General features: G+C 32.8%; 1 protein-coding gene across 1 annotated transcript; it reads left to right on the forward strand.

Moving 5' to 3' along the window:
- The first annotated feature begins 10,022 nt into the window (after window positions 1-10,022).
- Window positions 10,023-10,442, forward strand: LOC149237465 (uncharacterized). The gene has a single exon (XM_089369280.1). It carries the CDS (start codon window positions 10,023-10,025, stop codon window positions 10,440-10,442), a length of 420 nt encoding a protein of 139 aa, XP_089225406.1.
- The last annotated feature ends 6,202 nt before the right edge of the window (window positions 10,443-16,644 follow it).

Here is a 16,644-nt window from a genome sequence, read left to right on the forward strand (position 1 = left end):
AGTCCTCCTATCAGGTGTATCCAAGAATATACCACTCTTCACTGTATCCTCCATATCTTACCTATGTCTCCTCTAAGATATGCTACAATCTTCCCCATTAGTCTTCTCCTCTTGCATTTCTACATGATTGTTCCCCATCTATCATTTCTTCTACGACTATGAATTACTTTTATAATCATTGTATTAATCTCTACCTACCTTTCATAATCTCTTGAAAATTTTTCATGTGCCTCAATCAACCTGTTATTATCTTCTTTGCAACTTCTGATCTGTGCCCTTAAACGCCTCAATGCATCTACTAGATCAAAAGAACACTCTTCTCCTTTCTTCTCAACTAGCTTTTCCCAATAGATGGAATTTCCATCAACCTTGTAAGGGGAGTCATGTGAAGTGTATTCAACCATTATGCTCTTCATTTTTTGCCTTTTCTTTCCTGCAAACATGTCATGTTAGATAAACCAAATAAAAACATAATCAAAATCATAACTTAGTGAAGTTCACGGGAGGCTATGACTTGTGCAAAAAACAATCCAGGTTAGCATCATACATGTACCTACATCATGGAATCAACACATCAAAATCATGCGTGATGACATAACACTGCACCAAAAACCACATGCATGATAACCATAACTATTAGAATGCATGTATAATAATACACATTTAGCCCATTTAGTCAAAGTGTTTGAACATGAAATTTTTGATACAGATTTGTAACTTCTAAGATTTGATACTAATTTTTAATTTGCCACCACACATTTACACACTTTCACAAGCTCTCGAGGGTAAACGTGAGTTATGTTCTACTATTTCATGACCCAACCTCCAAGTTCCAGTTATGGAAGTGGGGGCCAAAAACTAAAAGCTTAGTGTTATCCCTTTGGGACTACAGATCACTCATGTGTCTGAGAACCATGCCAGGTGATCAATCCATGAGCTGGAGCTCTTTTTCATTGACCTAACTCTACAACCGTACCCTTGACACCTCATGCATGTGGTTATGAGGCCCTAATCGCACCCACAAACTTATCTCCAAAAAGATTATGACCTAAAATACCATGTTCTATGCATGTGGTCATGAGATCTATGCCAATTTATCATAAAAGCCTCTAGACCACTGCCCAAAACTGCTTGTAAGTTTCCAAAAAATGTAAATAAGGTGATAACAAAGTGAACCATTCAAAACTTGAACAAGATCTTGGCTACAACACGACTAGTACATGATAGAAATTTCGTCAAACATATCATAAACATATAAGATATACTTCATGAATGTGTATCTAATCCTAAGCTTCTGAACTTCTTTGAGAGTCACCAAGGAGACTATTTTCCCTCTCAAGCTAGCTACGACATCACTTGTTAGGCCATGAATTCATCAACCATTCATATACTTATCAAATCTTGAATGAAAGTCATAGCTAGAGAACATCAAAGAATCATGCATATAACTAGCATATAACTAGAATAGGAACCATGACAACTTTTCTATAAAATCAAGATAATAACAATTGCAAGTTCTGATAGATCACAATAGGAAAATATCTATTATTAACATATGAAAATTCCAACCAAGTTTGGGACTTCCATGTACCACTTGACCATAGATTGGGCTGAACCAAATTCTTCCTTAATCCAATCACCCGCACACCATATTCCAAGCATGAATGTGGGATTTCATTGGATAAACAAAGATATAATCAAATCGGGAATCCAAAGGTTAAACCACCTCCACCCTCAAGCAACCTTGATCTCACCTAAACTGGTCCCGAGATCACAAAATCAATCCAAGATTGGATATCTTAGAATTCCTTCACCATTCCTTGAGGAATTTTCCTATCTCTACCCACCTGTTGATGGCTTCTTACAGAAAACAATCTCCATCACCAACTCTTGGGATTTTCCTAAGACCACCTCACCCGGTTCCAAAACCTTTTGATAATCCAAAGCTTAGTCAAGAACGTATCCCATAATGCCATGACAATATAAGAAATGAAAAGGAAAGGCTCAAACCACTATCAAACCAGGAATAACTCATGCCAATATCACCAAAAGAACCAAATAAACAAATGCATGTACCATGCATTCATTTCCCAACAAGGAAATCACAACTGCAACCTTTTACCTACAAAATCTGTTTGTTGAAGTTGTTGATCCAATTTATCTTTGCATTCCCTTTCTTTCCTCTTCTTTCCTTTGCCTTCCTTCTCCAAATCCAAGTGAGTGCTAGACTTCTCCAATAATTCTCTAAAAGTGTTATGTGTATGACAATGCATGGAGGGAACCAAGTCTAGGCTAACAAAATATAAGCAAAATTTTGTGTATTATTTAGTTGTTTCCTCTTTATTATTGATGTCTCCTTTTTCTTTACATTCCTTCACTTTTCCTCTAATTTCCCTTGCATGCATAATTTTGTCTCCTCATCACCCGTTTCTCCTATTTTCCTTATTTTTCATATTTAAATGTCATTTTTTTCCTCTTTTCCTTTGCTAATGCCTTTGCCAATTTCCATAGCCATTAATAAACTACAAGTGATGCCCACTACAATGTTTACCCAAAATTCAACTTGGAATACATGTGCCATGACCTTGGTCTTATTATTTTTCCTTTAATATCCTTTATTACATGAAACAATAACCCAAGGCTATTACAGATGGTTACAACAACACCAAACCAGACAGTCCAATAGAAAGACATGTATCGTGTCATTGATCCAGTCCTATTAAGTGTAGGATATTTCCTATATCTCGGCCACCTCTCATCGACCAAGTTCACTAAGGTTTACAACTCCTTCCATCTTGGAGATCTGATGGAAAAAAATATTCAATTAATGATAATCTTATTCAATGTTAAATGTTGTTGATTATTTCTTGTCTACTACCTACCACTTGGTGAGCCCTGGTATTGCACCAAGAGTATTGCAACTCCCAAGAGCTCCTTAAGGCATGAAATGATTTGAAATAATAACAAGAAATAAATAGATAAGAGGGGCTAAAGCCTCTTGGTTGGGCCCAAACCCAAGGGTTTCAACCCTCTAAAACTAGCTTAGATGCATATTAATGGAAAAAAATTTATTAACATAAAATAGTAGTCCCATAAATCACATGAAAGTTAAGAATAACAATTTCAAGCACTAGGCTTAGTAGCTACTCTTATACAAATCATAAACTCAAATCCTGATGACAATTTTAGCTGGTTTATTTATACAAAAAGATAGTTGATGTCAGCTCCCTTGGAGATAAGAATGATTCCCTCCAAGATCTCGAGAATCTTTTATCTGGTTCTCCTTGATCTTCAAATGGATGTGGATTCCTTCAACTAGTAGTGAATTAGAGCCATGAGTGAGAATCCTATGATCCTAAGACGATTTAGTGATTTAAGGAGGTGGACAAACCCCCTAAATTCTCTCTCGGTTGTCACCATCAGGCCCGTGCATAGTAAATGCCTTAAAAATTCCTATTTTTCTTGAAATTTAGTCACATTAGGCCTCACAATATGGAAAAAACCTTTTAATATTCTTACTGATCATATTATGACTAAAAGTGTGAATTAACGTGAGAAAGTGATAGTTTTTAGGTTGGAGGATAGCATAATGAAATTCAAAATATACATATTAATGGGAGCCATCACCTCTCATTATCCAAGTTCATTGTGGTGCGTAAATACCTTGGCATTTTGAAAAACAGATACATCGTATGATGGTGAACTTGGTCATTAATTATGGTAGATTGTTACATGTTTGTCACTCATCACTTATTGGCCAAATTCACAGTTTCCTACAAAACCCTTCAAATCGTGTAGTTTGATATGGGACCCACCTTGCCACATCACTTGTTGTCATTTGTAACACATCAATTACCGTCGCCCATAGGATTTTTCCACATGTCTTCCTACAAACCGTAGTTGCCACATGTCATTCTCTAATTGTCCATTTGGCTTGTCAAAAGTGTCAAATCCACATGCCACATGCCAATTTCCAATTCTCCATTTGGTCCGTGAAAAGTGTCGAATCCACTTGCCACATGTCCTCCCTAGAAGCTTACATGTTAGTTGTCTTGTGGTTTCCATGTCATCCATTCCACCTAATGTCCATGAAATCTGGAGTACACCTATGCTTTCCCATTGCCCATTAGCCAAGTTCATTATTATTTGCAAAACTCACATTTCGAATGGTATGATAGGCACCTAGGCACTCACTCCCAACCTCCTTATGATTGAGATATATAACCAACAACTTCCCAGTTTACCACTCATCTAATAAATTGTTGCTATCATGGGGGGAACCCTTCCCAGTTTTAGTATGGAGAAAAGGGGGTTCCCATAGCAAATCACAAGTTTCTACATAATTGACGATAAACCATGATGGTTTCCACTATGAGGGGGTATAACCCTATTAACTTATGGATGGAAGTGAGCTCCCTGCTATTGGAGATATGCCATTATTGATTTACTTGATGATGTATCTTTCTATTGCTTATTTTACCTATTCAGTCCACCAACCATGACTGGCACATGCTACCCATTTGTCACCACGTTATCACCTAGGCCCCATCAACCTGCCAATTGTGTGTGGGGTCCACCTGTAATGTTCTGATGCTCGATGGAAACTAAGCTAATGCTTACTGGTTGGCTCTCTGTAACCAAGGGCACTAACCACGATACTATCTTGTCGACCTGCCACTTATCAACTCTCCCTCCCAAGATTTCCTTTTGGTGGTGACTCCCGATCTAATGAGGATTCTCTGATCCAATGACGGGCCTACCACTGGTTGGACTTCAACTCTCCCTCCTAATCTTGTGCATTGAACAGCTCGTAACCCTGCACACCCCTCACATCAATACCAAAATTTCAGCATACTCTCCTCCCCGATAAGAAAAACAAGACCAAAGGTTTCAAGAAATAATTTCATTTTCTATATTTTATCACCAAATAGCTTTCTATGAACTTTACTAACCTACCTCTACAAAATGCGATCATGACATTTCCATTATCTCCGAATAATATTCAAATTTATTTGCAAAGCTCAGATTTAAGCATTCCCAACTGTTTGGTCAAATATTAAATATGCTAGTGTATTTACAATCTATTGAAAATTTAAATTTAAAAATGGAAACACTCACAATGTACCTTGGAGGTTCCAAATGCAATTATCGCAATCCTATGAGTGGCTGTATTATTTAAAATCATAAAACTTATCAATATATAACACTTGGGCATAGTAAATAACGGGCAATTTTTTTTTTATATGGTAGATTTTGATGATATTTCAAAATTAAATACATAATTGCAAGGTTAGTTATTTGAATTCAATGGTATCTCTATAATATTTGAAATTTTCCTGAAATATGCACTAAATTCAACACATTCAAACATTGCAATAATAAATAGTTTTCGCATGTGTTTAATCTTCCAAATAAGAAAGCAAATATGTTTAATTGATGCTTACGTTTCCTCAAACAAACCTTTTTTTTGTCCAGTCTCGCGTAATATGTATCTCTGTTTTTTTTTTAATTATTTCAAACATCATACACTAATAAATTTGAGCATTCTTACACTGAGAAATTAAATTCATCTTCATGGTTGTTACAAATTCTACGCATTTAAATATTAAGGTGTGTCCAGTCTCGAGTAATATGAATATCTTTTTTGGTAATCATTTCAAATATCATGCACTAATAAATCTGAGCATTCTTACATTGACAAAACAGATTCATCGTAAGGGTTATTGCAAATTCTATGCTGTTAAATACTAAACATTTAAATTTTGTAAAATTAATAATTATTTACATTTAAAATCAATATAAGTTTAGGTATTGAAATTTATTCGAGTAAAATACCCTTTGAAACACATAATGCCAAGTATATCTTAACTTTGGATACTCGTAAATGGGACTAATTGGTTTAACAGCCTTGTAGGCCACATACAGCCGTAAGAAAACAAAAAATTGTTAAGCTAACATAGTGTTGTGAGACCATGACAATTTTAATAATACGTACATACATCACAGAAATTATAACTACTAAATATCCTTTCCTCATTAACAATAGACTTTGTCACATGCTCAAGACAAACAATGATAATAGTGATACCAAGAAAATATCAATAATAATATCATGTAAATAATAGTAATATTGAAATGCAAATTTTATTAATAATTATTTAAATTACATTTAATATAAATTTAATTATTGCTATTTATTTATTTGAATAAAATATTTTTTTGAAACACATTGCGTCAAGTATATCTTATATGTGGACACTTTGGGATTCGATTAACTTTGTGCCTTCATATATCATGGTTTAGATGAATATTTTTCTACATTTACATAAATAATATAACTTAAACATAGAATTTTGCTATAATAATAAAAATTTAATTTTTGAGTTGTTTTATATAACATATATATATGGAGTTAATATCAGCTTTGACATATTTGGTTAGAAATTAGGGTTTCCACATTAAAGTTTTTTATTAGTATTTTTAAATACATTTTAATATTATTTAATTTTCTATATTGAAATATTTTATTTATGATGTATATAAATTTTTGTAATTATTATTAATATTTTAATATTATATATTAATTTTATGTTAAAAATTTAAGCAATTTTATTATTGTTATTAGGAAAGAATTGAGTCTTTTTACTTTCAATTACTTCTTCACTTTATATATATATATATATATATAATCTTAAAATATATATTCAAATATGAAAATATAAGGAATATATTAATAAGAGTGTGTTTGTTTTTTTTTAAATTTGATATAAGATTATCTTATTTTATATAGAGATATTTTATTTATAATTGAAAGTGACAATGAAATCTTTTTATCATATCTAATTCGTATTGGGTTGTAATATCAACAACCATGATAATTTTAAAAGTTGATATAAAACTATCTTTTTACTCCCTCCTAAGACATGAGTCTAGCAATCTATTTTTTTTAACTACCTATTAGTGGAGTTTTGACCAATAAATTCTCTCTTTATAAAAAGTATATGTAACTTTAATAAAAAAAAAGTATATATATTTTTAACATTATTAAAAAAACCTATAAAGTATATATATTTTTAACATTATTAAAAAAACCAATTCACTATAATTGTAGTATTTTCACCTTCATGACAAGTGCAATGGAGAATTATGAAAATAGTCATTGTTTTAGCCGTATTATATCTCATATATTGGAAATGCTTTTCTCGAAAGTACCAAAACTTTATTAATGTAATTGTTTTTTGTTTCATTATCAATTGTTTAATTTTAATAGCCAACCTTTATTTATGAATTGAATAATCTATCACATCTCCATTGAGGAATTCATTATGAATTTTCTAATTTTAATAACCCACATTTATTTATCAATTCAATAATGGATAACATCTCCATTGAGCAATTCGTGTCCCGTTGTTCAAATATTGAGTAATTTCTTCAGACTATCAGAAAAGAAATCAAAGAGTTCGTTGCAAGGCTCAGATAGTCCATGACCGTGACTGAAATCTGTCCAGAAGCATTCTTGTAATCATAGCATTTTGATTTTATATCCAAGAAATAACCATCTTTCGATTCTGGATTTTGTTTTTCCTATTATCAGTTATGCTCTCTAGTTGCTGGTTTTGGATGAAGGGTTGGATGAAGGGATTTCTCATAGAAATAATATGTTTTATCTAAATGATAAATTTGAATCATATTTGGAATTATTCTGAAAATTACAATCGAAATAAAAATGATTGAATAGTAATTTGTTTTGCATTTCGGGTGAAAAAACGATAAATTTTGCTTTATTTGAAATATTTTATGAAATTTACAATCTAAAGCTATTTTAAATATTCCAGAAATCTATGGAGAAAAGTACAGTTGAATGGTAATCTGTTTATGAAATGACCGGTGATCTTTTCTTGTTTGGAAAGTAATTGGTCGGAGTTTATGACAACTAGCACCAGGTAAAGATTATAAAAGTTAACAGGAAGGAACAAGATAAATGGCGAAGAAAGGAAAACGAGTTCATTGTCTGTGTAATTATTTGTTGAAAGACCACATGCATCGATGCAATAAACATAAAACATGCAAAATAATAATATGCACCTCAAGAAACCCTTATTCTCTCAGACCAGGAGGCCATAAACAATGTGCCCTCGCAATCGCACTCTGTTGACGGTTATAGTTCTTGGTGACAGCAGGCAGGATTCTCCCATCCACATTTGCATTGACCATTTCCTTTTCCAAGGGAAAAAATAATTGATGGTCTACTTCTCTGTGTTTGGCAGGGTTGTGATAACTTCTTTGATGAATCTCTATCCACTGTTTGACAAGAACTCTGACCTGAATTTTCAATTTGTTCAATATCCAAGCTATTTCATTTCGGTGGTTTAATCTCTTAAACTGAACTCACTCCATAGATATGTACTTAACAGTTTAAGCAATCAATATTGGTGCCCCCTTTATGACTAAAGACGTTGTGGTGGATGACAGAACTGTAACATTGCAGGTAGATGGATTCACACGTACTTACAATTCTATTCTAGATATGAAAAGTTACTTATATTACAACATATTCTAATATGTGAATTTTAGAAAACTGTTATCATTCTTAATTAGATGGTAAATTTTGAGAATATTTGAAATTTTGCATCACATTTTCACATTCTTATTTATATTGTCTATTCCGAAAATATTTGAAACTTTGATATAAAGCGTTGAAATCAAATCGTGTCCAAATAATCAAAATAGGTTTAGCAAAATATTTCATTAGAGTAGTAGTAACCACTCTTTAGACTTTGCTTTAGACTATAGAATTTTTTGGGAAAAGTCCTCATGGCTGGGGACTTCTACTGTACTCTTCTGCTTTTTTTCTCAACACTATATTCACTAGAGTGCAGAGGGAGTGGAATGTGCCATGTATATAATATATTCAGTTTCAAAAAATCACCATCGTTTAAGTATCACCGAAGGCTTATTTGAAGAATAGTGGACAACACTCCATATTAATGCTCATCGTTTTGTCATATATGATGAGGGCTACGAGATATGTAGTCTTTAATTTTAAAGCGATTCATTTAACGCTTAACTATTTAACTTATTCTATTTATAAGGTGTAATACAGGTTAACTTTTTAAGTATTTTTGAAATAATGCTTTATTTCAAATTTTATATATATAATATTTCAATATAAAGGTTATGAAAATATACATTTTTATTTACCTTTCCAAATAAATATTCTCAAATTTATATTATAATAAAATAATTTAAAAGAAATATGATAAAAGAAGTTCGAATTAACTAATTCATACTTTATTTGATTTGAATAATTTATGTTATATATTTTAAGAGCATTAAAATATTATAGCCTTTCATTTAATTGATTTTCAAATAATATATATTTATGAAAAAATTTAATAATTTTTTATTAAAAGATTTTAGTAAAATAAAATATAATTATATTTTAAAAATTGAATTTAAAATATTTATATATATATATATATATATATATATATATATATATATTTATTATTATCAAAACTGTTTAGAAAATTAATCATCAACATGTAATTATAGAAATACAGATTTTAATAGATATTTTTACTGTTTGTTTGAAAATTTAGTTATGATAGGTTTTTTCACCATGTATGAAAAATAATTAAAAAAATTATTTTATTTTTGTTTCTGTCTCTATATATAACATTCATTCTTTTTCATATTCTTATTGTCTCTTTATATCTGACATTTATAATAGATATACACTTTCTTTATAGCTCCTTTATATACATATTAACATTTCTTTCATCCCTCCCTAACATCTTATTCTAGGGAAATTCTTAAATAACATTAAGCATTAATATGCTTATTGATTGATGATTTAATATAATTACATACTCAATGAAAATATAGTTTTCATTTCTCTAAAAGAATTTTTTGTTTTTGTTTTCATGGTTTTCATTTATATAAAGAAATTTATTTTATATAGTTAATATAGTTTCTTAAATTGAAAGTTATCTTTATAAGTCAATGTTGGCTAGGTTAAAATGAACAAAGAAGAAATCAAGTCTTGGAAAATCAGACTAAAAGAGCAGGACTTCGCCAATTGGATTCAAAAGAGTAACTGCTATTCCCTGTTTTTTGATGGGGCTTCCAAATCGAATCCTGGGATAGCTGGAGCAGGGGGACTGATCACAAACCCCAAAGGGGAATGCATCCTCCACTACGAGTGGAGTCTTGGGGAGGTCTCGAACAACAGAGCCGAAGCTCTGGCTTTGTTCCAAGGTCTAACCCAGTTAGGCAAAATGGGAATTAAAAAAGCTCAGGTATTTGGGGATTCCTCAATCGTAATCCGATTAATGGCGCAGCAGCAAAACTCCCCCAACATTCTGCTTCAACAAGTAAATAAACGAAACCATATCCTTCATCATATGATGGATGACATCAAATATTTCCATATCCTTTGAAATCTCAACAAAAAGGCGGATGAACACGCCAACAACGCGTGTGGAAGACCCGCAACACCAGGGAATCGATCCAATATCTGCCATGATCTCAATGGATATCTCCCGCTTCAAGATTAAATCTGGTGTCAGGCCTGATAATTGTCCTTTTTATTGGGCCGGCAACTGGACTGTCATCAGCATAGGGATAATACATGGACGCGACGACTGCAGAAGACACAGCAATCAGGTTAACTTCATCATGCCCGCCGGCATATCTTTCCCCAGATTTGTATCTCTGAGACTCTTGGACTCTTTTCAGATTCGCCAGCAGACTCCCCTTCAGCCTCCCGTGACTAGTCATTCTTGCTCCCGCCTAATTTATCCCCAGCTCTACTATATAATTAACATCCCCCTTCCCTTCTCTGGCACTATCTTACTCTCTTTCGTGAATCCTTCTCTTTCCCGCTGTAAGCCTTTCTTGTCCCCTGGTTCTTGCAGAAAGCTCCTTCTACTCTGTCTTAATCTCAGCGATTGCTTGGGTTCGAATGTCTGGAGTATAGCAAGCAGGTGCTCCTCTCAGCTGATCTGGATCTATGTTGCGCTTCTCATCCATAGCGCCCCAAAGTCCGCTTCTCTGTATACTTCCTCTGCTTTATGTGCTCTCTGGTCTCTTCTAATCTTAACTCCCGCTGCCCTTTTTATCACCCCCGCTCTGTTTGATTGCCGCGTTTTTACCATTCTTCTCTCTCCTTCCTGTTTCTTTACTCCCTTATCAATCCCAATGGACCGAAGTGAAGACTGCCTGCATTGTTCAGACTTGCAAGCTGAACTCGAAGAAGTTAGAGCCCAGCAACGCATTCTGGAGAATCAACAAAAGATCCTCGAAACAAGGCTGGAAGACCAGAACCGCATTCTGAATGAGAAATACAGAGCTGAAATAGATCTGTTTTTGCACAGGGTGTCTTCATTGCATGAACAGTTTCGTCATTTAGCAAATCGCTGCAGCCATGCAGAAGAATCAATTTCAATTCTGCAATGGATGATGGATAAACGAAACAAAGCGGCACCCAGCTCCTCAAGTGCCAAACAACCTGAAGCGGACCCAAAGCCGGAGGAATCTACTGCAAGACAAATTAGCCATATCGAAATCGACTAAAATGGTCTTTAAATGTAAATTTTGGTTATCTCAGTTCGTAAGAATCTATAGCAGCTATAGTAGTTTTAGAATCAGAACAAGCAGAAAAAGGGTAATAGAGAGAGTCTCATTTTGTAACTCTATTGACCCAGGCTGTTTCTGGCATTTATTGTATCTTCGGAGATCTGACTCCCCTATTTTATTTCAGACCTTAATATAGCACCCGACTTTGTAAAAAAAAAAAATGTTGGCTAGGTTAAAACATTATAGTGAAAATAAAAATTTGGAACTAAGAAATTCTTTTTGAAATGTCTCGTGCATACCCATCCTCTTTACATAGTCTATCATTATATTGTGCTTTTTGATTTGCCTAACCTATTTTTCTTAGAAGTAAGAATTTTCCTCTATTACTAGTGAGATTACTATAAATTTACCTATGATATATTTATATGTTACAATTTGCAATTGATCCAATAATATTGAGGAATAATATATAGAAATAATTAAGCATATATTTAACAATTAAGAAACATTATATCAAGTAAGATTCAATCCATTTATAATGCTATTCATTTTCTAACTATAAACTTAATACTTTTTAAAATTTTATTTTTATAAAAAAATTACAAAATTTAATTTTAATTCATTTTCACAAACTAATTAAAAATATACCTAATCTCATAAATTATTTTACATTATTTAAAAATTATATACAAATTTATATTACATTACAACCTAAAATGAAAAGTCACTTTGAAACATAAAAAAGATACTTTAATTTTGAATACCACAAACATATTAATTTTCCTAATATCAATTATTTTAACATTCTTTTTCTTCTAATCTATTTAGCCTTTAATGTAATCAACTTATTAATTTATTTAAACATTCTCTTTAACATTTTTTGACTAACTCCCGGATGCGGGTGCTCTCCACGCGTAGAAGACCAGTGGCTCGTCACATGGACAGGTGTCAGCCCGGACGAGCCACGCAGTACCTGGCCGTTGGTTTCATTAAGACGCCGGAAGGTGAACTCAAGCGAGGTTTGATGCAAGTCTTGTCTGCATTCATTGTTTACCTGCAACTTGGAGTGATGGCGCTTCATAAGCTCGATACCCCTGCCGCTTTCCGGTATTCCCTCGAAGTGTCGGGGCAAACGCTAGCATAGAAGGAACATTCTCTGGTTCTGTGGCGGATTTCTCAGAGGAATTCCTGCTTGGTCGTGAATTGGACAATGCAGCGTGAACGGCTCAGAATGAGTAGCCGCCGAGGAAGTTCACGGGGTCGTGCCTCAACTCACCGGCCTGCCATCTCGCCCTCCTCCTCAGTGGAAGCAACCTCCAACCAGAACCGAAGCCAAGGCAGACTAGCAGGCCGTGGCAATGTGCATGGGCAGGGAGAAATAATGGACTGCGGCCATACAGAGCATCCTACAGTCAGATACAGAATTCCTTGCACTATGGCGAATACTACTCTCATCGTTTCTGTTTCTGTTGAACATTGTAGCAATTTCAGAGGACAATTGGAAGACCCGCATGGTAACCCTCCTCAGGTTCAATGGACGGCACCCATAGTAGATATGCAGGTGCCAGTTGTTGATATGCAACGCCCTACAAGAGAAAGCATACCCCAGTTACTCAGGCTGCCTGCGCAGGCCCCAGTGAACCGGCTCAGAGGACTCTGCTCTCCGACTCGGAAGAATCTCAGAAATTCAAATGCAAAGTGGAGGATGAGCCATACACCACAGACGATGAATAACTCCGCCAACAGTTCGCTCTTCGCTGCCTGGAAAGGAAAGCTTCTCTCTGTGTCTGTTCGTCTTTTCTGTTCTCTGTGTCTGTTCGTCTTTATGTTGGTCCATATGTTCTCTGTGTCGGAAATATGCAAAGTCAAGGGTCGCAATGTTAGTAATGTTCGTCATACAATCCAATTTTTGTACCTGTTCCACTCTAGATATGTCCAAATATGAGAAAATGCCAATCTCTCTGGAGACGCAGGGCCACGACCCTGTCGTAAAACTGCTGTAATTTTTAACTTTTTGTAATATAATAGCATAGCCTGACTTAGAAAAAAAAAAACATTTTTTTGACTAACTTATTAATTTTTTGAAAGAATAACTTCGGTGTAAATCACATGTAGACAAACATTTGTCGACGCGTTTCGAACCAACTAGTGTGGTTCATCGTCAGAAACAGATCCAGCTTAGCATGATAAATAGTATGAGCAGAGTCTCCAACAGTTAAATTGACTAACGGCTAATTTTGACCTTAGGACCTAGGTCAAATTATTATTTATTAATTTAATATTATTATTATTATTATTATTATTTTTCTTATTATTATTTATGGAAAATAAGTTAAATTAGGTAAAAATACATAAATAATTTTAATGGTTGGTTTAAAAAAGGATATATATATATATATAAGTTATAATATTAGGTTATTAAGATAAAAGCTAGGATTAATAATTTCAATGGTTAGTTTGAAAAGATAATTTATTTATTTATTCAAATTATTTAATAATTATTATTAATATTATACATACATATATATATTAATTAAAATCATAATATTAGGTTGTTAAGTGACAAGTATTTTCATTCAATAATAATTTAATGATTAGTTTATTTTTATTATTATTATTTATTGAAATCAGTTAAAAAATAAAAATAAAATAATTTTAAAAGTTGGTGAAAGAAGTAATTTATTTATTTATTTAAATTATTTATTAATATATATATATATATATATATATATATATATATATATATATATATATATATAGTTATAATATTAAGATAAAAGTTAGGATTAATAAGTAAAATAATTTTAATGGTTAGATTAAAAAGATAACTTATTTATTTATTTAAATTATTTAATAATTATTATTAATATATATATATATATATATATAAAATATTAGGTTGAGAATAGTAATTTTTAGTAAAAAAGTAATTTAATAATTTATTTATTAATAATCAAATATATATATAAATATATATATATGATAATACAAAAATTTTAAAGTTAGGATAAATTAAATTAAATAATTTAATGATTAGTTTAAAAAGATAGTTTATTTATTTAATTAAATTATTTATTAAATATTGTTAATATCATATATATATATATATTAATATTAGGATGTTAAAATAAATACATAAATAAATAAATAAATAATATAATAATAATAAAAATAAAAATAAAATTATATATATATATATATATATATATATATATATATATATATAGAGCACAAAAGCAAGGAGGGGGCAGAAAAACCGACTAAGAAGAGAGTGTTAGAATCCAGCACCCACTGATTTTCCAACCATCATCTCTATTGAGATTGTTCGGCCTCTTTTCAATCTCAATAGCTTCCCTCAATTTACGATGGTGGAACTGAGCAACTTTGGCAACAACCTTAGCCTCCTCAATACACACTTGATGCTTGGTCTTTTCCACATGCTCAACTAATGCTAAAGACTTGGATCTCTCATGTCTTAGGTCGGTCGCATGTTCGCAGATCCTTTGATGGATGGAGCGTCCTGTTTCCCCAATATAGGGGGTCCCACAAGAACAAGGGATCAAGTAGACACCCTTCATGTCCTTAGGGTTAACGAAATCTTTCACCGATCGCAGGGAATTGCGAATGGTGTTGAGGGGCCTAAAGGATGAGGGAATATCATACCTTTTAAGGATCCAAACAATCTTGTCCGTGGTTCCTTGAACATAGAGAAGATGGACACCTAGACGACGCTCTTTTGGCTATTTCTTAATTAATGCGTTTTTTGAGGCTTTATGGAAAGCCTTCTGACCCAAGCATCTACTATATCCATTCTCCACAAAGACATTAAGGAGATGGGATCTCTCCTTATCAAAGCTCTCACAATCAGAGATCCTAAGGGCATGAGTAGTGAGGGTGTTAAGAACAGCCAACTTTTGAGCAGGGAAATGATGGGAATCGGCATGAAAATACTGCTCAGTATGCGTTTTCTTACGGAACATAGAGTGGGAGAGAAAGCCATCCTTATTCCGAGATATAAGAATATCAAGGAAAGGGAGGCAGCCATTTACCTCTTTTTCCATGGTGAACTTGATGGCCAAGGATCGATTGTTGAGGTGATTAAAGAAACGATCCATCTCCTCAGGGCCATGGGGCCAGATGAAATTAGTTTCATCCACATACCTTTTCCAAAGCTTAGGAAGAAGACGAGCTGAGGATAAAGCTTTGGCTTCGAAATCTTCCATAAAAAGATTCGCAACAATAGGGGAAAGAGGGGAACGCATGCAACACCACAAGTCTGCTCAAAGAATTCACCCTCAAAACAGAAGACCGTGGAAGTGAGACAGATCTCCACCAGATGTGCGATATCGAGATCTGTTAGGCGATAGATCACTTCCAAGGCCTCCTTTATAGGGATGCAAATAATTTATATTGTCCCAATATAAATTATTTGAACATTCTCTTTAACATTCGTTAACCAAATTATTAATTATCCTAATATAAATTATCTGAACATTCTCTTTATTCCTTTCTTCCAGTAGACTTCAATGTATATTTGAAATCTAAAATAGGTAGCGTGCCATGACAATTTATCTACAAGGAAGTGGGTAAAAGAAAAAGGAGAACATTGCAATATGGATAAGTTATTTGTAATTAGTTTTGAAGTTCTCATAGTTAGACTCAAGTAGGTTATAAATATGAGATTCCTAAGACATTGATATTTGATGTTCATCTTTGTAAGTGGAAAAAAATTAATAATACTTAGATATTTTTATTTCATTTTCATTTAACTTAATATAATATAATAACTTAAATATAATATAACTTTTTTATTAGTTTAAAAAAAAAATAATAAAAATAAATTTTCTTTTCACTTACTACTGGTTAGTTGAGCTTTCACAAAATATATATATGTATATATATATATATATATACATAATTCCACTGGTTCATATTTTGAAGCTCGTATTTAATGAAATATTTTATGCCATCATCCAGGCTTGTGCACACGTTTACCGAGTGGATGAGAGCTTTGTTAATATATTTGTTTCTTACTTCGTTATTAGTTTTCTAATTTTAATAACT

This window comes from Pinus tabuliformis, chromosome 8, assembly GCF_031772625.1.
Source record: "Pinus tabuliformis cultivar Carrire ecotype Pingquan chromosome 8, CPIR1, whole genome shotgun sequence".
Classification (NCBI taxonomy): domain Eukaryota; kingdom Viridiplantae; phylum Streptophyta; class Pinopsida; order Pinales; family Pinaceae; genus Pinus; species Pinus tabuliformis.